This window comes from Rhinolophus sinicus, linkage group LG02 (genome assembly GCF_036562045.2).
Source record: "Rhinolophus sinicus isolate RSC01 linkage group LG02, ASM3656204v1, whole genome shotgun sequence".
NCBI classification, from domain to species: Eukaryota; Metazoa; Chordata; class Mammalia; order Chiroptera; family Rhinolophidae; genus Rhinolophus; species Rhinolophus sinicus.
In genome coordinates, this window is record NC_133752.1 from 33,867,254 (window position 1) to 33,891,583 (window position 24,330).

At 33.1% G+C, this 24,330-nt stretch overlaps 1 protein-coding gene across 10 annotated transcripts in view; it reads left to right on the forward strand.

Annotated features, from left to right (window-relative positions):
* The window catches only part of SLC9B1 (solute carrier family 9 member B1), a 62,393-nt gene that overhangs the window by 30,543 nt on the left and 7,520 nt on the right, over positions 1-24,330 (forward strand). For 9 of the 10 annotated variants that reach the window (XM_074322933.1, XM_074322947.1, XM_074322950.1 and 6 more), the window contains 4 exons: positions 4,273-4,443; positions 5,692-5,834; positions 7,193-7,320; positions 19,482-19,657. In XM_074322933.1, coding sequence (XP_074179034.1) covers positions 4,273-4,443; positions 5,692-5,834; positions 7,193-7,320; positions 19,482-19,657 — 618 coding nt within the window. The remainder of the gene's footprint in view (positions 1-4,272; positions 4,444-5,691; positions 5,835-7,192; positions 7,321-19,481; positions 19,658-24,330) is intronic. The other variant, XM_074322940.1, reaches the window with a different exon arrangement.

Here is a 24,330-nt window from a genome sequence, read left to right on the forward strand (position 1 = left end):
GGATTCTTTTTGTTTCTTGAGGTAAGGCTGCATTGCTATGAATTTGCGTCTTAGCACTGCTTTCGCTATGTCCATAAATTTTGGATCATTGTGTTTTCTTTTTCACTTGTCTCAAGGTATCTTTTGATTTCTTCCTTGATCACATTGTTGACCCATTCATTATTTAGTAGCATGTTATTTAGCCTCCATGAATATGTGTTTTTACAGGGTTTTTTTGGTAATTGATTTCTAATTTCATACCATTGTGGTCAGAGAAGACACTTGATATAATTTCATTGAGACTTGTTTTGTGGCTTAACGTGTGGTCTATCTTGGAAAATGTTCCATGTTCATTTGAAATGAATGTATATTCTGCTGCTGTGGGGTGAAATGCTCTAAACATACCAATCAAATCCATCTGGTCTATTGTGTCATTTAAGGCCATAGTTTCCTTGTTGATTTTCTGTCTGGAAGATCCGTCCATTGATGTCAATGGGGTGTTAAAAGTCCTCTACTATGATTGTGTTACTGTCAATCTCTCCCTTTTTGTTTTATATATTTGTTTTATATATTTAGGTGCTCCTATGTTGGGTGCATAGACATTTACTAGAATTATGTCCTCTTGTTTGATTGGTCCCTTTATCATTATGTAATTCCTTCTTTGTCTCTCATTATAGTCTTTGTTTTAAAGTCTATTTTATCAGATATAACTATTGCTACCTCATCTTGTTTTTCATTTCCATTTGCATGAAATATTTTTTTCCATCCCTTTACTTTCAATCTATGTGTGTCTTTCAATCTGAGATAGGTCTCCTGTAGACAGCATATGTATGGGTCCTGCTATCTTATCCCTTCAGCTATCCTATGTCTTTTGATTGGAGCATTTAAAATAATCATTCACTTACATTTAAAATAATTATTGATAAATACATAGTTATTGTCATTTTATTCACATTTTTTTATCTTCTTTTGTTTGTTTATTTCCCCCCTTCTTCTTAAAGAAATCCCTTTAACATTTCTTGTAATCCTGGGTTGTGGTAAAGAATTCCTTTAGTGTTTTCTTGTCTGGGAAGCTCTTTATCTCTCCTTCAATTTTAAATGATAGCCTTGCTGGATAGAATAGTCTTGGTTGTAGGCCCTTACTTTTCATCACTTTGAATATTTTGTGTCAATCCCTTCTCACCTGCAAAGTTTCTGTAGAGACATCAGCTGACAGTATTATGGGAGCTCCCTTGTAAGTAACCAGTTGTCTTTCTCTTGCTACTTTTAGGATTTTCTCTTTATCTTTAACCTTTGCCATTCTAATTATAATGTATCTTGGTGTGAACCTGTTTGGGTTCATTTTGTCTGCATAGTTTAGTAGTCACCCAGTGATTTTTGGGAGACATTCTGTTCAAGCCAATAAGACTTCCATCAATGTCACGTAATCTGTAGGTGGACTGAAGAATTCAGTCAAAGTTGCTGCAAGTCTCATATCATTTTTTTACTTTTTAACATACTATCTTGAGTTTTCCCTTCACGTGCATACAAGTGCTTCCCCAAGCATTCATGGATATGTGGAGAACTTATCTCAACCTTTCTAGGACTTTCTCGTGTCCAGGATCTTCCAGTTACATTTTTAGGTGATCTGACACTCACCCCAACTTGGACTACAACCTCAAACTAGGAAAACTTCATGTTTTTCTATTTATTCCCAGTGCAGTCTACCACTATTACCTGGCAAAGTCATGGGTTTTCTCCCTTTACTCAGTATCAAATCTACCTCTATCTCTTCTGGCAACAAAGCTGCCGGTTTTATATCTAGTGCCATATTTGTAAAATTATAATTTTTCCCAACTGAGTTGGAAGTGGGAAGGAGGAGGGAAGGAATGGTACAATCCCAGGCAGGAAGGCCCCAGACTCATTGATTCTACCCAAACTCAAGCACATTTTCAAGAATAAACACTTCTCAATTTGATAATGCCTTTGGTCAGTTTTCAGGATCCTGGAATGTTTGTTTTGTTTATTTTTGTATAGTTTTATAGGTTGGGAATTTTTTGGTTGAAATAAATTGCCAACCTCTTTATATAATTATTATTAGAAATCCTTCACCAACTTATTTTTGTATCCTGTGATTTAGAAATTTTGATCAAAACTTTTTTAGATTAACCTATATGTTTACAAATTTCTTTTTCCATCATTCCTTCCTTTTTAGTCCTATGTCCTTTTTCTAAAGAATATCTTCCAATAGTTTTTTCCCCTCAGTAAAAATGGAACATGTTCTTAGATATATTTGCTTGACAATATCTTTAATTTGTCCTTTGCTTGAATATATCATTGGATATTCTATCTTTGAACTTTGAAGACTTTATTTTCTTCCGGCTTCTGTTGTTGCTATTGAAAATTGAGAACTGCTCTAATGTTTATTTCTTTATAATTAATCTGTGTCTCTGGATTCTTTAATACTTTATTTTTGTATTTGGTTGTCTATAGTTTCTTATCATTGTGTCTAAGTATCTATTTTTATTTAATCCTTGTGAGAACTCATTTTGCTTCCAAATCAGTACAGTATTGATTATGGTTTTAATAAATTCTGTAAATTTTTTAAGCCAGTTATCTTCTCAAATATTGTCTCTTCTTCACTCTTTCAATTCTGTTTCTGGAGCTACCATCAGATGTATTTTATATCTTTTCAAAATCTAAATATCTCATAATTTTCACCTCATTTTTCTTTTTATGCTACACGCTAGGTAATTTCTTCATATCTACCAGTTTGCCATATTTCTCTCTTCAGCAGTATCTAATCTGCTGTTTAAGGTATCTGGTGATTTTTTTAAATTTCAGTAACTTTTTTAGTTTTTTTCTAGATGTTCTGTTTGATTCTTTTACATTGCTTCTGGGTATTTCTTATAGCTTTAGTCTTTTTAAATTGTTTTGCATTTCTTTGAAAATACATATTTTATAGTATCTATCTAGTAGTTCTATTAGTTGAAGTTTTTGGATATCTAATTCCATTTTTTGTTGTATCTATCAACTTTTGTTCATAGGAGATTACTTATTGTTTTGTAAGGTTTTATTTTAACTTCATATTCAGTAGGGCTTTATCTTTGGGACTTTATGCCATCTGGAGTCAGGAGTGTTTATTGGGATATTTTGAACTAAAACCTATTAACTGCCTTAGGCATAGTTCCATGGGAAGACACTTTTTTTTTATAGGTATAGGGTTTAGGGGTTCCCAAACCATTCAAATCATATAAATTTGAGCCCTAAACATCAGGTAGTTGAGGCATATTTTGTATATGAATTCTCAGATGTGATTTTATCACTCAGACATCAGACAAACAAACTGCCTTTTATTTTCTCTGTCAGTAGAATATTTTCTGGTCCATTATTTCAGTAGGAGTGCAGTCCTTCCAGTGTTCATGGAATAGCAGTAGTCAGTGGGGAAGGGACAAGAATCTTAGTTCTAACTTACTGCCTTGAGTTTATCAAAATCCTCCTTGTTTATTCTATGCAGCCAAAAAGAGGTCACAACTGAAAAGTGCACTTGTGTTGTTTTAAGAACCTGTAAAAGCACTAGAAATTATCATTCACAGTAAATGAAGGTAGCCATTTAATTTTCACATGGCAATTTACAGGGTAACTATCTGTCCTTGATAGAAATCTATGGATTTCCCTGTGAGTAGCGCCTTTCATTAGGATCTAGCTGCCAGAAACAAGATGTCTACTACCTTGTCCTTACTCTGACTACTTCTGCTTCCTACACATAATCTTAGATACTTTATATTCTCCCAAAGACCAGGTTTACTTTCTTTTCAGCCCTTACCCCCTTTAATAATTTATACCAAATGTCAACTGAGTTGTCCTTTCAATATAAAGATTTACTCTGCTCCTGTTGAAAAATTTGGCACCCTGCCACTGTGATCTTCAATAAATTTGAGAATACGTATCACAACCAATCATCTTATTCCTGATGGAAAAGCTACTTTAAAATGTAAAATGGAATAAATCTCATTATATTGCCATGACATTTTAGAAATGTAATATATTATGAGAAATGTTTATCACTTTAAAGGATTCATACATAGTTTTAAAATATTTTTTAAAATAAAAAACTTAGTTTAAAACTTGTCCCATTAATTGACAGGCACATTGCAATAGATGTTAAACAGATATTTCTTCAACCATACTAGCAAGTGACATTAGTCTACACCATATAAGACTGGCTATTAATATGATATTTAATAGAGTAGAATTCATCTTTTATATGTATATATCCATGTCTATGTAGATATGTTTTTTTTAATGTTTCAGGAGTTTTCCTTTCTCTGATATGGTGTGTAACCTGGTCAATCTCAGGGCGTGACAGTCTTCCTGGTGGAAATTTATTTGGACTGTTAATTATCTTTTATTGTGCCATAATTGGGGGGAAACTTGTGGAACTCATTAGAATACCTTCAGTGCCTCAACTTCCACCACTTCTTGGTAAGGGTAGAATTAGTTCTCATTTCGCTTTATTGACTGTACGTAAATTATGAACATATTTTAGTTGGAATAGTTATAATTTACAAATATTTCAATGTAATATGATTTATATATAGCTTCTTGATATATATATGTACTATATATGTATATATAAGTCATTTATAGAAATATTTATTCTCTATATATACGCACAGATTTTTTTCTGGAATGTATTTTTAAATAATTTAAATATACTCAATATGGGATTCTTTTTTATTAAATTTATTGGGGTGACATTGGTTAGTAAAATTAGATAGGTTTCAAGTGTACATTTCTACAATATGGGATTCTTATTGAGTTATCATTTAATAGGACATTTTTACTTAATTTTAAATGTACTATAAAAAAGGAAAAAATTGGAAAAGACTGTGTTTTTCTGTAGATAACCTAATTCAAGTACAATTACAAGATCCAAATATTAGTGATTAGGGCACCAAAAAGCCTTATAGTTTTTGAATAAACTGTTTTGACATTCTACGTGTATTCATGGAGTCACCATCTGCCTGACCAGTGTTTCTTCATCACCATTATTACACAAATCTCCAGCTGGACAGAGGAAAATTGGTGGAAGAACTTCTATTAGAGGTGTCTCATATCTTCTAAGTATTAAATACATCCAAATATTCAGTACACTGTCAATAGAAATTATCTCTAACACCCTTTCTATGTCTATAACACCCTTTCAGTACCTCTTAAGAATTCATTGTACCTTTTTTCTCCTCTCCAAGACTATTGCTCTTGTCCTATCTTAGGCTATTTCTTTCCAACTATTCCAGGGACTGTGGCAGAGGCTTTTAATTGGTCTCTCCTCCAGTTTTATGTCTATCTAATTCACCAAGACTATCGCATAAAAAATGCAATACTCATTGTGTCACTTACTGCCTAAAACTTGCCTTACTCTTCCAGAGCAGGAAGGGGTGCTCGGTAGGGGTAGCTACTCACAATCTGACCCCTCCTGCCCATTATCTGACTTCCATCCTTGCCCTTCATGTTCTAACAACACTGGATGACTTGTACCCCATTGAGCTGTGTCATTTCATATCTCCATTTCTTTATTTGTGCAGCCTCCTCTACTTGTATATAACTTGCCCTTCACCAAAGTCATGAAAGACATAGGGTGTTTGAAGAGGGGAAATTAAACATTTCTGTTTTCTCTCATGGAAGAATCAACTGAATTAAACATAATTCATTTTCTTTTATTTTTTTAAGGGATGTTACTAGCTGGTTTTACCATCAGGAATGTTCCATTCCTCAGTAAGCATGTTCGTATTAGTAATACGTGGTCTTCAACTTTAAGAAACATTGCCCTTACTGTTATCCTAATACGAGCTGGGCTTGGACTTGATCCAAAGGTAGATTTCCAATTATACCTTGAGTAATGTTAGTTTAAATATTGGAAGCTGGTAGAAAAGAAGATGAAGAATTTTTCTTATAGCTGTTTCAACTCGAGTCTTTAAGCAAAACTAAAATAATGAACAAAAATTTTGCAGAAATATTGTTGCCTTAATTTCTCTTTCTTGTCATTATTATTACTGGTTATAAAGAGAAATCACTGTGATGTAAAATCTCTGTTCGAGATAGCCTTTAATTTGCATAGAGCTAAATTCCCCTTATACAGCTTTTGTGTTATTTGGGAATTGTGGCTTATCTATGGAGAACTATTTACTTTTCAGTTAACAAAGGATACGGTCACCCCATAAAAGGTTTCTCCTTTTCTGTTTTGTTATATTTTTTCGGAGAGATTAAGAATTTCAATAATATATATTTTTATTTTTTGTTAGTTTCAGGTATACAAAGCAACGTAATAGTTAGACATTTACACCACTCACAAAGTGATAACCCCCTCCCTCAATCTACTACCCCTCTGACATTGTATATAGCTGTTACAATACCACTGACTGTATTCCGTATGCTATAATTTACATCCTGTGACATATATATATATATATATATATATATATATATATATATATATTTATGGTTGACATTCAATACTATTTTTGTTTCATGAATTTTTTTCCACAGAGTATGTTCCTGATTATCTTTGTATTGTAAAAGCTAATCTTTTAGTTACAATATTTCCTAAAATATTACTATCTAGAGATCATAATTCTATTTGGATTTTTAAAAGATTCATGAATATAACAGCTTCCCAAATAAAAGTGGCAAGTATATAAGTTTAGTGGTAATATCTCAAAAGCATAAAAATTATAGACAGTGATAATTTATTATATTCTTCAGTAGAAAATTTGAGCCAATGAGGAAATTTGAAAGTTCTTTTTAGTTAATTGTGCAGTTTTTAAGTGATTTTTCTCTTTTCTCATTTTGATATTTTCTATTTATAATTATTAAGTTAATCACACAGTTCATCTCTAAACATTAAATGATGGAGATAAACCTATAGTTTCACTATACTATTTACTAGGAAGATTAAAGAAGAGATAACTAGTTATTTAATCACAGAGAAATTGATCTTTTAATAATTAAAATATAATAATATTTTATAAAATATGAAATAGGTTATAATCCAATCTATGATGACATTTAAAATGGACTGTATTAATATTTCAAGCCTAGTAGAACAGCTGGGGAGATTTACTTTAGTAAAACCTTATTACTCAAAAAAAGACCTTTATTTTAATATTTGCTTAAATAATTTTCTTTCTGACCATTATAAGTTTGTCTAAATATGACTGTGTTTATATTTCAGGTTTTGAAGCATTTGAAGGGAGTTTGTTTAAGATTGTCTATGGGTCCATGCCTTATGGAGGCATGTTCAGCTGCTGTTATTTCCCACTTCCTTATGAATTTTCCCTGGCAATGGGGATTTCTATTAGGGTAACTTTTTCTCATTTTTCCCTATGAAAATATTCGATTAAGGATGTGTGGTTTAAGAAAATGTGGATGTATTCAGAATATTGTATATAGAAACTTCTCATTAAAATTCTTTTCACAGTGGTTTAAAAAAAAAAAGAAAACCAACCGTAAAAATCAGTTGGTCACAAGTAGAGCCATGTTCTAAATCTCCTATATCCTTGATAAACATGTGTAGTCCCTAAATGTTTAATGCCAAAATAGTTCACTTCATCAATTCAACTTTATTCCTTCTCTCCTGTATTGTAATTTTTAACCTATGTAATGGCCTTTTCCTTATATACTCCATGTACATATTATATATACATATAGTATATGAGAGAAATTTTGTATAGATATTATAACAACAACAATAACAAAACTAGCAAATACTCTTCCCAAATCCAATGTCCCATCTATTGTTTTCTACCATCCATGTCTCTTCATATCCAACTTCCTCAGAATAATAATCTACAATATCTACTTCTGGATCCTGACTCCTATTCATTTTTCAATCCATTTAACTTTTGCCTTCACTTACCTATTCCAATGAAATTTATAGCTAATTTCACTTATTACATACTTTCTACTAAATTCAATGAATCTTTTAAATTAAATTTTATTGCAAAATACCCAAATGTATTTTCCTTTTGAAAAATTAGAACTTTACAAATAAAAGTAAAAAGGCTTTTGACCATGCCTTCAAATCCTAGTGCCCATACTCCAACCCAAAGTGAAAACTTTTGAGTTTTATATCATTCTAGACCTTTAAAAATAACATCCCAGGCTTCTAAATAAATCTCCACAGAGAAAACAGTATTATTTTGTATATTTTTATATAAATCATACCTCCTATCTGTGACTACTAGCCTGTTCATATCCTTTGTCTATTTTCCTATTGAGTTATTTTTCTTTCCTATTCATTATATCATTGCTTTGTCTGTTATAGGTATTATACTAAATATATTATCTCAGTATACTACTAGATATTTAACTTTGCTTATAATGACCTTTTTAATCTGAAAAATGTATTTTATGATTTCTACCAGATAGAAAGGCCAATATGTAAAGCCATTCACTTAACCTTGAAAATAAAAAAAAAATAAAAAATATATAAAGGCTGGGGGTAAGGGGGTGTATGCTTTTGGTATACCAAAGGGCTTTTTAATATAATTAAATTTAACAGTGTTTCTCTTTATGTTAATGCCTTTCTATGAGTCACTCAAAAGGTACTTTTTACCCCATGGTCACAAATGTATATTCTTCAATATTTTATTCTTACTACTTTCAACTTCAGTTTTTTAAATTCTTTAAAATAGCTAGAATTTATTATGTGTGGGGTCTTGCAACATTATTTTCCACATGAATAGGTTGTTGTCTCAACAACTACCATTTATGGAAAAGTCCTCCCCCCCACACTGATTGCAGATGTCAATTTTATCATGTAATTGATCCCATAGATTTGTTTCTACACTGTAGTCTATTTTCTTCCAATCTATTTTGTCTATTTCTGTGTCACTATTACACAGTTTTAACTATTTTACCTTTATAAAAAGTCGGTTTTACATTGACTTGATTTTTCATTCTAAGCTCTTGTTCTCCCAAATGAATTTTAGAATGAACTTGTCAAGTTCAGTGAAAAATCCTGAGAGATTTTTAATTGGCATAGCACTGAATTTATAAATTAATTTGAGGGAGAGATGACAACCTTATAATATTGATGATTTTTACCCACAAATGTGAAACATCTCTCCAATTATTCATGTGTTATCTGAAGTACTACAATATTTATGATTTTTATAAAGGTCTAGACTATTTCATAGTTTTGTTCTTAGGTATTCTGTTTTTTTTAATTGATGTTGTTGATGTAATTTTTCATAATATTTTCTAATTAGTTTTTTTAGATGTGTAAGAAAGCTACTAATTTTTAAAAATCACTTTCACTGAGGTATAATATACATACAAAAATCAGCACCCATTTTTAATTAACATTTCAATCAGTTTTGACAAATTTATATACCCATGTATCCACTTGCAAAACTGAGATGCAGTACATTTTCATTACCTCCCCAAATTCTCTTATATCCCACCCCAATCAATTCCATACTGGCCCCAAGCAAACCGTAATCGATTTTCTGTCACAATAGATTAGATATTTTTTCAGAATTTTAAATAGATGGAATTATATAGTATGTACTCTTTTGTTTCTGGCTTCTTTTGGTCAGCAAGTTGTTTTTGAAATGTATCCATATTATGACTAGTAGTTCATTCCATTTTATTGCAGAGTACTATTTCATTGTATGAATATGCCATCAACTTACTTGTTTATCACTTACTTGTTGGTGAATATTTGGATTGTTTCCAGTTTGGGGCTCTCGCAAGTAAAGCTATGACCTTTTGAATTCAAGTCTTTGTATGGACATAAGTTTTCATTTATTAGGGAAATATCTAGGAGTAGACTTTCTGGGTCATATGGTAAGATAATATTTAATTTTACTAAAATCTGCCAAACAATTTTCCAACGTATTGTTATATTTTATATTCCCACCAATAATGTATGAAGTTCCAGGCTATCCATATCTTCTCCAATACTGGTAGTATAAATTTTCACAATTTTTACAAGGTATGTAGTGGTATCAGGTTGTGTTTTTACAGTTTTTCATCAAATTTGGAAAATATTCAGCCATTATTTCCTAAATATATTATTCCCCCTTCTCTTTTTTCTTCTTCAAGAACTATAATTACATGTGTTAACTGCTTGATATTAGTTTGTATAGTTCCCTGATACTCCATTAATTTTTTTTCAGTCATGTTACTCTCTGTGTTTTATTTTGGATATATTCTATTATGATGTCTTCAAACTAATTCATCTTTTCTTCTGTAGTGTTCAACCTTCTGTTAGTCTTAGCCAGTGAAATTTTCAATTCAGATATTGTATTTTTTAATTGTCATAAGCCATCATACATTTTTACGTTTGTTTTTCCAGCTTTGAGGTATAATTGACATATAACATTGTGTAAGGTGTACAGTGTGTTGATTTGATACACTTATATATTGCAAAATGATTGTCGACATACATTAGCTGCCATGTTTCCCCGAAAATAAGACATAGCCGGACCATCAGCTCTAATGCAGCTTTTGGAGCAAAAATTAATATAAGACCCAGTCTTATTTTAATATAAGACCGGGTCTTGTATAATATACTATAATATAATATAAGACCTGGTATAATATAGTATAATATAATGTAATGTAATATAATATAATACTGGGTCTTACATTAATTTTTGCTCCAAAAGACTCATTAGAGCTGATGGTCTGGCTGGGTCTTATTTTCAGGGAAACACGGTAATACCTCCATCTTGTCACATAATTTCCATTTCTTTTTTTGTGGTGAGAACAGTTAAGATCTACTCTCTTAGCAACTTTCAAGTATATAATACAGTATTATTAACTATAATCACCCTGCTGTACATTAGATTCCCCAAATCATAATCATCTTATAAGTGGGAGTTTATACTTTTTAGACCAATATCTTGCCATTTCTACCACCTTCAGCCCCTAGTAACCACATTGTACTCTTTGTTTCTGTGAGTTCAGCTTTTTCAGATTCCACATATTAATGAGATTATGAAGTGTTTGTCTTTCTCTGTCTGACTTATTTCACTTAATGTAATGCTCTCAAGGTCTATCCATGTTGTCACAATGGCAGGATTTCCTTTTTTCCTCCTGGCTGAATACTATTCCATTGCATACATATATGCCACATCTTCTTTATCCATTCATCCATTGATAGACACTTAGGTTGTTTCCATCAGCTATTGTATCTTATTTCCAAAAGTTCCATTTGGTTCTTTATTCTACCTTCCGTTTTTTTCCCTCGTTATGTTCACACTGTCCTTTAAATCCTTAACCATATGGAACATATTTATAACAACTGCTTTAACATACTGATCTGCCATTTCCAACGTTGCTGTCATTTGTGTATCTGTTTGTATTGACTGATTTCCCACCCACCCCAGCTGACCCCCTGCTGGTTATGGGTGAGATTATCCCACCTCTTCATATGTCTAATGATCAGATGCTAGACTTGATAGGTTTTACATTGTTGAATTCTCGGTTTTGTTCTTTTCCTTTAGAGTGTTGGACTTTGTCCTAGATGGCAGTCGTAAATTATTTGTGAATTAGTCTATCCTTTCAAGGCTTGTTTCTAAGATCTTTTAGGGGTTTTGTAGAGTAGCCTTACTGTAGAGCTAATTTAGTCTCTTTCAAAAGTGTGGCCCTTCTGTCTTTACTGAATGGCCTATGTGTTTGATAAGGTATCTCTACTCCAGCTGGTGGGAACTCAAAGGTTTTAGCAGGCTTCTGTGAGCTCTGGAAATTACTATCTTAACTGCTCCTCAATAATCTTTCTTCAGGAGTTATGCTTGTCCAGCCTTGTGGGGGTTTTTACTCTATGCCTGCACTTCTTGGTGTTCAACCAAAGACACAGAGATCCCCTGTGCAAATTTCTGGAACTTTCTTTTTGTCATCTCTCTCTCACTCTGTAGTAAAAATTGTAGCTGCCTTGGCTTCCCCAAATTCTTCTCTCCTCAACTCGGCATGTTCATTGGCCTTTGGTCGGTTTCTTTCCACCACAGCCTTGAAATTGCTCCCTAGCAGAAAGCCTGGGTAATGGTGAAGTTTACGTCATTTGTTTCCCTTTTCTTATTTGTAACTGTCCTATCCTGTCTGTTACCCAATGTCTGAGAATAGTTGTTACTTACATTTTTTCTGGTTTTCTAAGGGCTTTCAGCAGGAAGGTAACTCCAGAACCTATATTCCTTCATGCAAGTAAGCAGATGTTATACTTCTGATTTTTAAAAGTTGATCTTGTGTATGGCTACCTTGCTGAATGTACATATTAGTGCTCTTATTAGCTCTTATAGAAACATCCTGTCTTTGAATAGTTAAACTTCTGTCTCTTCCTTTACCAGTATTTCTACTTTTATCTCTATTTTATTGTGTTTGATAGAACATCCAGTCAATGTTGAATATTAGTAGTAGGAAAAAAGAGACAATTCTAACTTTTTAATAATTTTAATGAAAATGCTTCTAATACTTTGCCATTAATATCATTTTTACTGTAGGGTGGTGGTCAATTCTTAATGTTAGATCAAGGAAAGTTTCCTGTACTTCTTGTTTATCAAGAAGTTCCCTTTTAATAAAAATAAAATATAGTATTGTTTATTTCCTTTCAATCTGATAATGTTACGAATTATATTGGCAGAGTTTCCTAATGTAAAACCATCCATTCACTCACCTACTTGGGCAGCTTGTTTATTCTTTCAATAAACTGTTAGATTCAATTTGCTCATACTTACTTGGGAGTATAAGTGAAACTGAACCATAGTTTTTTTTTCTTATGCTATCTTTGCCCTGTTTAATATCATATTATTATTATTGTATTACTGCCTCAAATCCCTTCATGTTGATATCATCTAGCATTTTAATCCAAGCTTAATAATCAATATCAATTCTCTTTCATGTCAGTTTTCTTTCTTTCCTTTTAAAATAAAAATAAGTATTGAAGCTACCATGTTTGAATACCCTTAATTTGTATGTATCTTTCTTACAGCAACTTCTGGATTCATTTTTCCTCTTATTTACATACTTTTGCCAAAAATTATTGTTAACATGGGTCTTTGTGTGACATATCTTTTGAAGCCTTGTGTGCTTGCAAATATTTTCATAATATTATGAAACCCTTAGATTTGAATAACTATTTGGCTGATTTTAAAATATGCAAAATGATTTTCCTTGAACTTTTAAAAACTATTCCGGCATCTAGCCTTGCTATTGAAAATTCTGATGTCAATCTAACTCTTATTTTCTGTAGATAATCTTTTTCTTTGGATGCTTTTAGAATTTTTTCTTTGATTTTGTTAAATATTACTATAAATTATTTAGACATGGATTATTCCTTACATCTACTGTGTGACCCTTTCAATCTAAGGTCTTTTGTCGTTATTTAAGGGAATCTTCCATTATTTCTTTGAGTACACCATCTTGTCTACTTTCACATATTTATCTTTCTGAGGCTCTTATCATCTATATATTGGCAAATCTGCTATTATCATATCTCTTACCTATTAGTTTACATTTTCTGATTTTTTATCCTTTTCTGCTAATTCTTGGAAAAGTTCTTCAATCTTATCTTTCAACTCACTACTTCATTCTTCAGCTCTATTCATTCTTTAGTTTATTCCAACTATTGTGATCTACATTTTTACACTAATATTTTAACTTATCATTTTTTATGTTTTCTGGTTTTGATTTATTTTGCTATTATCTTGATTTTACTTTGTTTATTATGCTTATTTTGAATTCTTAATCCCTCTCTTCTAATACCTTAACATCTGATAAAATCTGTGCATATCTTGCTGTATATATCTAAGCTAAGTTATTAGGTCACAAAAATCCATGATTATTATATCTTCCTGCTGGTTTTTAAAAAATCAATGTTAAATAACCTTCTCACTCATTTTAATGCTTATCTATCTTCAATTCTACCTTGTCAAATATTAATATGTCTCTCCCTGTTTTGTTTTGGGCACTCTATTCAGAATTCATTTCTCCCTCCTTGAATTGTTAAACTTTTTATTGAAGTATAACTCATATACAGAAAAGTGTAAAGTGCATGAATGTACAGTTCGGTGATGAATCAAAAGGTGAATATTCATATAACCATCACGCAGATAAAGAAATACAACAATGCCAGAACCCCAGAAGTACCCTAATGCCCCCTTCCTAACTACTTCTCTACTCCTCCCACAGAAAACCACTATACTAACTTCTAATACTATGATTTAGTTTGCCTGTAGTTATATTTTATATAAATGAAATCATACAGTATATTCTTTTTTGCCTACCTCTTTCACTCAATATTATGTTTGAGATTCACCCATATTATTGTGTGTAAATGTAGTTCATTTTCTTTTTTGTATAGTACCACAGGTCCTCAAATAACGTCGTTTCATTCAAAATCATTTTGTTATAACTGTAGGAGCTTAACTCTTGTTTTTATCAATTAGCTTATAATAAAATTGGTTTCACTATATGTTGTTTCACCGCAGTTCCAAGAACCTATCAATGATGTTAAGTGAGGACTTAGTGTATATTATTGTATGAATATACTACAATTTATTTATTCACTCTGTTGTCAGTGGAACTTTGCATTGTTTCTATGTGAGGTCACATTATTGTTAATGTGCTCTTACAAACATTCTTGTACATAACTCTTGGTACACATGTACACAATTTTGTATAGATACATAACTAGGTGCAGAATTATTGGTTCATAAGAATATGAATAATGTAATGAACACTCAAATACCCTTAACTTAAACTTAATCTCTAATGAATCTTAAAGTAAATTACAGAGATTATATTTTACCCTATAATTTGCATTATGCATTTCTAAAATGTAAGAGCATTTTTCTAACTAAATTAACAACAATTCTTTAATGTCCTTGGATGTGTCTTTTTGAAATTTGTTCTACTCAATAGTTGGTATAATATCTTTCAGAGGTTTGTGTATCTAATTTTTTTCCATGTTTTAGACACATCTTTTATCTCTCCTCAGTTCTCTTTTATCTCCGTTTTTTACTTTCCCCTCTAAAACTATTAAGTATTCTTTATAATTTTCATCTGCTTGCCTTTTTGCAGTATACACTGGGAAATTTTTTCTCTGCTCAGTTCTCTGGCTTATTAACTCATTCTTTAGCTATGTTCATAGCACCTATTTATTTTTTTTTATTTTGGCAATTGATTGTTAATTTCTGAGAACTATAGTTAAAATGTTATGGGCAGTTACAGTATACTTTCATGATTCTGAGGATATTTACACTTATTCTGAAGTTATGTTCTGGTTTCTCTTTTTGATATATACATATATATATATATATATATATATATGTATATATACATATATAATATCCTTGTTAAATATCCATATGTGTTAAATATACACATATATATATACACACACACATATATATATAGTGTGATCAAAACATACAGTGAATGTTTAAATTTAAAAAAAATATTACAGTAAAAGACACATTGCCGTTATCCCCCTCAAAATGCTCCCTCTAGCTTTGAACACACTTATCCCATCTTTCTTGCTACTTTCTAAAGCAATTCTGGAAGTCCTCTTTCATAACTGTCTTTAGTTGCGCTGTCGTGGCTGTCTGATATCCTGAATCAACTCAAAACGTTTACCTTTCATGGTCATTTTGACTTTGGGGAAGAGCCAGAAGTCGCACCGTGCCAGATCCAGTTAACAAGGTGGATAAGGACACATAGTAATGTTTTTATTTGACAGAAATTGCCATACCAGAAGCAATGTGTGACACAGAGCATTGTCATGATGGAGGATGAAACTGTTTGCCCACTTCATGTTGATGCATTGTTTGTGATCCATGATTTACAGTACACATTAAAACATACCTTCTCTCAACCATAGCTCACACCCAAGTGACTGCACTGAACAAGTTGAAACTTGTCACACACTGTTACTAAGGTTCGACACACCACTTCCCGTATTGAATATCCTGCCTTTCCATTGGATGGCACTCGGCAGCAGCATTGCCTGTATTTTTTTATCACACCTCTTATATGTACCGGGGATGCCAAAAGAATGTATACAGATTTTAAGAAATGTTATCAATGTATTACTTTTCAAAGTTAAATTGAATTATGATAGCAATGTGTAGTATGATGTTCACTCAAAAGATGGCATTAATCAAATGAATACTAGCATCACCATGCGACAGCCAGGATAAAGAAAATGGCGGAAACATGGTTGTCCTTCAAGGACCTCAAGACTATTTTGAAGTGGTATTTGAAATTCGAGAACATTGTGGAAGTACAACAACAATAGGGGCATGAGTGTGCAACAGAACCTCCAACACGCCTAACAATTGCGTGCATTCGTGGTAAGTTTGAGACACATGATATTGTGTGAAGAGATTGAAATGGCATGTGCAGCGATACAAGTGGACACTGGTCAGCGTTGCTCAAGCAGTAGTTTGCTGTAATCAGAAGTGTCTGGACGCTGATGGTAACCACTTTGAGCACCTCTTGTAATTGCAGAAGTCGAATGTGACTTGTATGCATCTTTTGTTATCAGTATATATTGAGTATTACAATTTTAATGCAGTTTTTTCTTTTCTTAAAATGTATACATTTTTTTGGCAGTGTGTGTGTGTGTGTGTGTGTGTGTGTATGTGTGTGTGTGTGTGTATCTTAGGTGTAAATTTTTCCACTTAATGAACGTGGTGCCTCAATTCAAATTGCTGGCTTTCCCCATATATTTGATGACACTTTAATGGGTGTTCATTTTGTATTTGAAGCTTCCTATTAACTTCTGATTGCTTTATCCATTTACTGTTGCCTTCTTTCAGGGAATAGGCCAATCATGCTACCAAGCAAAGTACCTTTGAAGCTGAGGGTGATATTAAGATTCTTATGCAAGTGATTTATTGAGGGAGCTCTCAGTAGAAACCTCTGAGTGAAGGAAGCCAGATAGGAATGTGGGGAAAGTCAATGGTTCCCAAATTCGCTATACATTAAAATCAACTGAGGAGCTTTTGAAAATCTTACCAATCAGAGGAGTAATGTCAACAAGATGCCAGAATATGAAGCCCCAGGCTCTCCTTTCCCCATGGAGAAACTGACTTAAAAATATAAGGACCAGATTACCTTTGTGAGGATGCCAGAAGCCACTTGAAAGATTATAGCACTCCAAGTGCAAGTTCATATTGGAGCAATTAGGACATTTCATTGTACTTACCCATCATACCCCACCCTCCTTCATGAAAAACAAGGGGCAATTGAGAGAAAACTCCTAACTTGTGGCTTCTCCCTCAGGAGGAAAAGGAAAACATGGAACATGTATCCTAAATTCTGGCCTTTTGAGGGGCTTCCCAAGGTGCTGGTTTTTGTCTCACCTGACTTGGATTGCTGACAGGAAAGAGATTGGCACACTTTAGATGCTTGAGGTCCCCTGAAAACAAAAACAAAGCAAGTGGGTTGCTACAACTCCAGAGATATTTCAGTACTGCAGATAGACACCTGGGGATGCTCCCTAGTAGAAAAAGGCAAAACTCTTCAGCTGGAGATAACACATCCAAGCCCAGAGAAGACATATCCCAGAAAGGCTTGCGAGGCCCCCAGAATCTCTAGCTGGACTGATTGGTGAAGACCTCTCCCTAGTGAAGATAGTCCATAAAGACTGGGAGAAGTAACTGTTTTTTCAGATATGCAAATTTCAACAAAAGATAACAAGGCAACGAAGAATCAGAGAATCATGGCTCAAAGGAACAAAATAAAACTCCAGAAACCAACTCTAAACAAATTGAAATGTATGAATTACCAAACAAATAATCAAAGTAACCATCATAAAAATGTTCAGTGAGCTAAAAGAGAACACGGACATCTAAAAGAAATCAGGAAAATGATGCATGAACAAAATGAGAATACCAACAAAGATATAGAAACTATAAAAAGAACAAAATTGAGCAGCTTGAGCTGCTGTTTACAATACCAAAATTGAAAAAGGGATCAATGACAGACTGTATCAATCAGAAGAAAGCATCCATGAACTTGAAGACAGGTCATTTGAAATCAAGTCAGTGGAGCAAAAAGAAAAAGGAAAGTGAAGAGATCCTAAGGGAGTAATGGGATACCCTTAGACAGACCAAGCTACACATTATGGGAGTTCTAGTAGTGGAAGAAAGAGATAAATGCTCATGAAGCCTATTTGAAGAAATAATGGCCAAAACTTCCAAATTTGAGAAAGGAAATGAACATACAAATTCAAGAAGCTCAAAGAACTCCCACTAGTATAAACCAAAGACACCTACACCAAGGTACACTATACTCAAGCTGTCAAAAGTCATAGAAAGAGAGAATCTTAAAAGCAAGAGCTCCATAATAAGGTAATTGGATATCTCAGCAGAAACCTTGCAGACCAGAATGGACTAGGATTCATATTTTCAAAATGCTGAAAGAAAAAAAATGTAAACCAAGAATACTGTATCCAGCAAACCACATGTATAAGCTTCATGACACTGAATTTTGCAATGATTTCTTGGATAAGACACTAAAAGCACAGGTAGAAAAAGTGAAAATAGGTAGATGGGACTACATAAAACTTTAAAACTTCCGTACAGCAAAGGAAACACAAAGTCAAAAGGCACCACAAAATGGGAGAAGATAATTGCAAAACATATATCTGAAAAAAGATCAGTATTCAGAACATATAAAGAATTCCGACAACTCAACAACAACAACAACAAAAAAACCTGAGTAAATAATGGTAAAGGAATTGAATAGATTTTTCCCCAAAGAAGATATGCAAATGGCCAACGAGCTTATGTATGAAAGTGCTCAACATCTGTAATAATTAGAGAAATGTAAATCATACCCATCAGGATGGTCACTATTAAAAAAGAAAAGAAAAAAAAACCTAGAAAATAACAAGTGTTTACACAGATATGGATAAATTGGAACCCTTGTACACTGCTGTTATTAATAAAATGTGGGAAACAGTTTGAAGGTCCTTCAAAAAACCAAAAATAGAATTACCATAAAATCAGTAATTCTGCTTCTGGGTATATATCCAAAATAATTGAAAACAGAATTTCAAAAAGATATTTGCACACCCATGTTGCAGCATTATTCACAATAGCCAAAAGGTAGAAGCAGCCCAAATATCTATTGACAGATAAGTAGGTAGAGAAAATGTGGTATATACATATAATAGAATATTATTCAGCTATAAAAAAGGAAATCCTGTCACATTCTACAACATGGATGAACCTTGATGACATTATGCTGAGTGAAATAAGCCAGGACAAAAACTGCGTGATTCCAAAGATATATTTATTTAATCAAAATCACGGTAACAGAAAGTAGAATGGTATTTCCCAGGGGCTGGATGAATGGGAAATTTTACCACCATTAAATGACATTAACTCAAAAGCAGAATTTTCAAACTTTAAGTTGTTGTAAAGGTTAATATATTTGTTGTAAATTTCCATATAAAACGCTGTTTTGTTAAAGCGATGTTTTAGAATTGGTTTTCACAGTGTTTCTCTCAGTTTTGTACTAGGTGCTGTCTCTCCTGCTGTTGTTGTCCCTTCCATGCTAGTTTTGCAAGACAATGGATATGGTATTGAGAAAGGCATCCCAACCTTACTAATAGCTGCTAGCAGTTTGGATGACATCCTGGCTATCACTGGATTCAACACATGCTTCAGCATAGTCTTCTCCACAGGTAAATGAGAAAATATAACCACTGCCATATCATTCATTGCTATATTTTCGTTGTTAGTTCTTTTAATAAGCTTTCTGGCTTTAGTTCTCCATTTATTAACCAGGACTTTTTTACATTTAACATCTTTTTATTCTTCGTAGAAATCTCATTCTAGACCAGGAAGCACATTTCAATGGGTGACAAAACCATTACTAAACAAAAATGATTTCATTTTAATAACCATATATTTCAATTAATTTGATAGCCCATATTACCATTTATCTGCTCATGTTGCTTTGGAATTTTATCACAGTTTTCAATAGAAAATTTTAAGCAGCAATCTTATTAGTACTGCTAATATATTTAATAGATATTTTTGAACTATACCTTTTGGCTATCATTATAAATAACTGGTTGCTCTATTAAGACAACTTAGATATGTAGAACATGGACAACTGTGTGCCATTTTGGAGGGTCAGGATCCTGCGCCAGTGCTGACTTCCAAGGGGATACCGGGTCTGACAATTAAGTTCGCGAACTTGTTGCAACGATGTTGCTAACCTTCTTTTTGATATCGGAGGGATTATTTATTTTGAATTTGTACCAAATGGACAAACAGTTAACCAAGTTTACTATTTGGAAGTGCTGAAAAGGCTGCATGAAAAAGTTAGACAACCTGAACTTTTCGCCAACAATTCATGGCTCCTGCATCACAACAATGCACCAGCTCACACAGCACTGTCTGTGAGGGAGTTTTTAGCCAGTAAACAGATAACTGTGTTGGGACACCCTCCCTACTCACCTGATCTGGCCCCAAGTGATTTCTTCCTTTACCTGAAAATAAAGGAAATATTGAAAGGAAGACAGTTTGATGACATTCAGGACATCAAGGGTAATAGGATGACAGCTCTGATGGCCATTCCAGAAAAAGAGTTCCAAAATTGCTTTGAAGGGAGAACTAGGTGCTGGCATTGGTGCATAGTTTCCCAAGGGGAGTACTTTGAAAGTGACCACAGTGATATTCAGCCATGAGGTATGTAGTACTTCTTCTAGGATGAGTTCACGAACTTAATTGTCCGACCTCATATTTGGTCTTGAATATCACTCTACAGAAATTATGAAAGTAAACATTTCCACATTTAGTAATGCTTTAGTTATGTGCAGTATTTGAAATTCTGTCTTCTGTGGTATTGAAGAACCAAAATATTTTTTAATTATATATATACAGGTTTCTCTTAAAATCATAACATATGAATAAAAAAGAAGGAAAAGGGGGAAAGATAAAAATAAAATCTGCAATAGTCATACCCCAGGAATAATAATTCTGAATCTTTTGATGTAAATCCACCTACACTTTATCTATCTATCTGTCTGTCTGTCTGTCTGTCTGTCTGTCTGTCTGTCTATCTATCTATCCATCCATCTATCTATATCTCTCTTTCTCTCTCTCTTACTGTCTTTTTCTTTCTGCTCCCAATATTCTTATAAAATTATCAAACATTGACATTGACCATACTTTCCTGTAACCTGAGCTGTTTTGCACTTACCTGTATATTGCAAACATGTTTCTCTTCAGTAAATATATTTCTATGTTTTTAATAGTTGCATAGTATTCAGTTGGCTGCATCATAATTACTTGTTGAAAACTGAAGTTGACTCCAATATTTATTAATAAAATAATATTTGGTTGAACATCTTATAGCTAAATAGTTGTACCTGAACTTAATAATTTCTTAATTATATAGAGGTATAAGATTTTTGAAATATATTGCCTCAATATCTTGTCCTACCATGCTGCACAAGCTTGTCACTTTCTCTTTACCCTTTCAAAATGCGGTATTACTCATCTTTTTTTACCTTTGCTAAGTTGATAGGTGAAAAGTGAGGCCTCTTTAAATGGAGTACTTTGACTACTAGTGATGTTAAACAGATGTTCATGTTTATTGGCCATTGGCATTTTGGTATGTTTCATAAATTGCTTTTCTTAAAATCTTTTGCCTATATTTTATAGATGTGTTCATCTTTTGTTCTTTTTGATTTGTTCTTTTTGATTCTTTATAAAATTAAGAATAATAACCCTTTGTTATATATTCTTTAGTTTTCCCCATTTGTAATTTGTTGTTGTTTTTTTTATTTTTATTGGAGAACATTGGGGAACTGTGTTTTTCGAGGACCCATCCAGCTCCAAGTCAAATCATTGTTTTCACTCTAGTTGTGGAGAGCACAACTCACTGGCCCATGTGGGAATCAAACCAGTGACCCTGGAGTTATGAGCACTGCACTCTAACCCACTGAGCCAACCAGCTGCCCCCTGTAATTTGACTTTTAACTTTATCTCTTTTTGCCATTCAGAAGTTCTGAATTTTTTATTGTCAAATCTGGTAGTCTTTTCCTTTGTGACTGGTATCAGTCATTCTTTCAAAAAATATATTTGTGCTCCTCTTCCATTGTGCCAGCTACTGTGCCAAACTCTGGAAAAACAGTGAACAACAGTGTTAGCTTTTATTGAGTAATTGCTTGGTACTTGCTCTAAGTCCCTAGATGTTTCCACTCATTTAATAGTCACAATAGTGCTATGCTCATTTTACAGATAAGGAAACAGGAACACAGGTTAAGTAACTTGCTCAAAGTCATAGATCCAATAAGTAGGGGAGCTAAGATACAAACCTGGCAGTCTGACCCCACACTTTTAAGGACTACTCTACTGCCTCTCAGCACAACAGACAGAAAAGACCATGTGTCCCATGTTCTCAAAGAGTTTATTTAAACAAATACTTACAAATGTAATGAACATTACATAGTATAGGATGCTATGGGACCATGCTACAAGAGAGCAAACCTAATTTAAGGGGAACAGAAAAAGTGAAAAACCAAGTAGGTGCAAGCTCAGAAAATCCTCTTTCCTCCCATGACTATTAAATTGTCACTTAAAATTTTAAGAACTTTTTAAAAAGTTTTGTTTTATACATTAGATCTTCAATACGCATACCTTACAATATGATAAATATTGAGATCTAAACTTATCTTCCAGGTCAATTGGCCCTTTTATCGTTACAGAATGTCCTTCAGTATTTCTTTTGACAGTATTTGACTTAAAGTCTGTTTTGTGTAATATAAGTATGACCATCCTTATTCTCTTTTGGTTACCATTTGCATGGAATATCTTTTTTCATCCTTATAATAATCGCTTTTAAAGTGATAACTTCAATTGCATACAAAAACTCTACTCCTTAACATCTCACCCTCCTCACTTTATGTTATTAATGTCTCAAGTTTTATCTTTTTATAGTATATCTATCAATTTACATAGTTTATAGTTATAGTTATTTTTATGCTTTTATCTTAAACTCTGTAACAGAATAAAAAGTGATTTACTCACCACCATTGCAGTATTACAGGTTTCTTAATTCATTTATATATTTACTTTTACCAAAGATTTATAGTTACATGTTTTTGTGTTGCTGTCCAACGTCCTTTTATTTCCTCTTGAAGAATTCCTCTTAGTATTTCTTTTGTAAGGCAGGTCTGGTGGTAATGAATTCCCTTAGCTTTCATTTATCTGGGGAAGTCTTAATTCTCCTTCATTTTGAAGGACAATTTTGTGGAATAATATTCCTGGTTGGCAGTTTTTTTTCACCACTTTGAATATATTATCCCACCCACTTCTGGCTGTAAGGTTTCTGGTAATCTTTTGGGAGTTCCCTTGTACATAATGAGTTGCTTTTCTCTTCCTGCAATTTCTTAATTGGCTTATGGAGTTTGATAAGGGCTTTTAGAATGTATATTGTTAAGTTGCTGTCTCTGTGGGGGATTGAGGTTCTGGGGCTTTCTATTCCACCATATTGCTATTGTCATCCTCCATTTATATTATTTCTAATGGAGAAATATTTCTTATATATGTGTTTGAAATATATATTACATATAATATATATACCTTATTGAGCTAAACACACAAAGCATAACTGAACTTTTTGTGACTCAGGATCATGTTTTTAAACTTATTACAATAAATTTCAGATAGAGATACTTAAAATATATTGGAAATTTAATTGGGCCTTGAATATTCCTAGGATTGAGCCTGGCATAAATCTTTTCTTCATGTTGTTGTTAAATTGTTCTTTTTATGCTTAAATTATTTATTTCTTTGTCATAATTATGTTTAAATTATTTGTTTCTTTGTTCAGAGAAGAAACAATACCACCCATTTGCAAGGTGCTAAAGGTGCTCCTTTGTCAATCTGTCCATTCTATCTCACCTGGTCTTTTAGGTGGATTATGTAAGGGGAGCTCATAGCTTACTATGTCTTTGTTTTCTGGCCTATTTGTTCAATAAACACTTTTGAGTTGGAGTGTATGTATCAAATTATTTAAGAGGGCCAGCCCAGTGGCTCAGGTGGTTGGAGCGCCCTGCTCCTAATGCCAAAGTCGCCAGTTCGATTCCCACATGGGCCAGTGAGCTGCACCCTCTACAGCTAAGATTGTGAACAACAGTTCTCCCTGGAACCTGGCTGCCGTGAGAGCCAGAGGTTGGCGTGAGCTGCCATGAGCTGCTGTGAGCAGCGGATGGACGATCGGCAACCACAACTGGCTACCAAGTGTCTGAGTCGGGGGTGCGCAAGGCTCATAATACCAGCATGGGCCAGGGAGCTGTGTCCTGCACAACTAGACTGATAAATAACGGCTTGAACTGGAGTG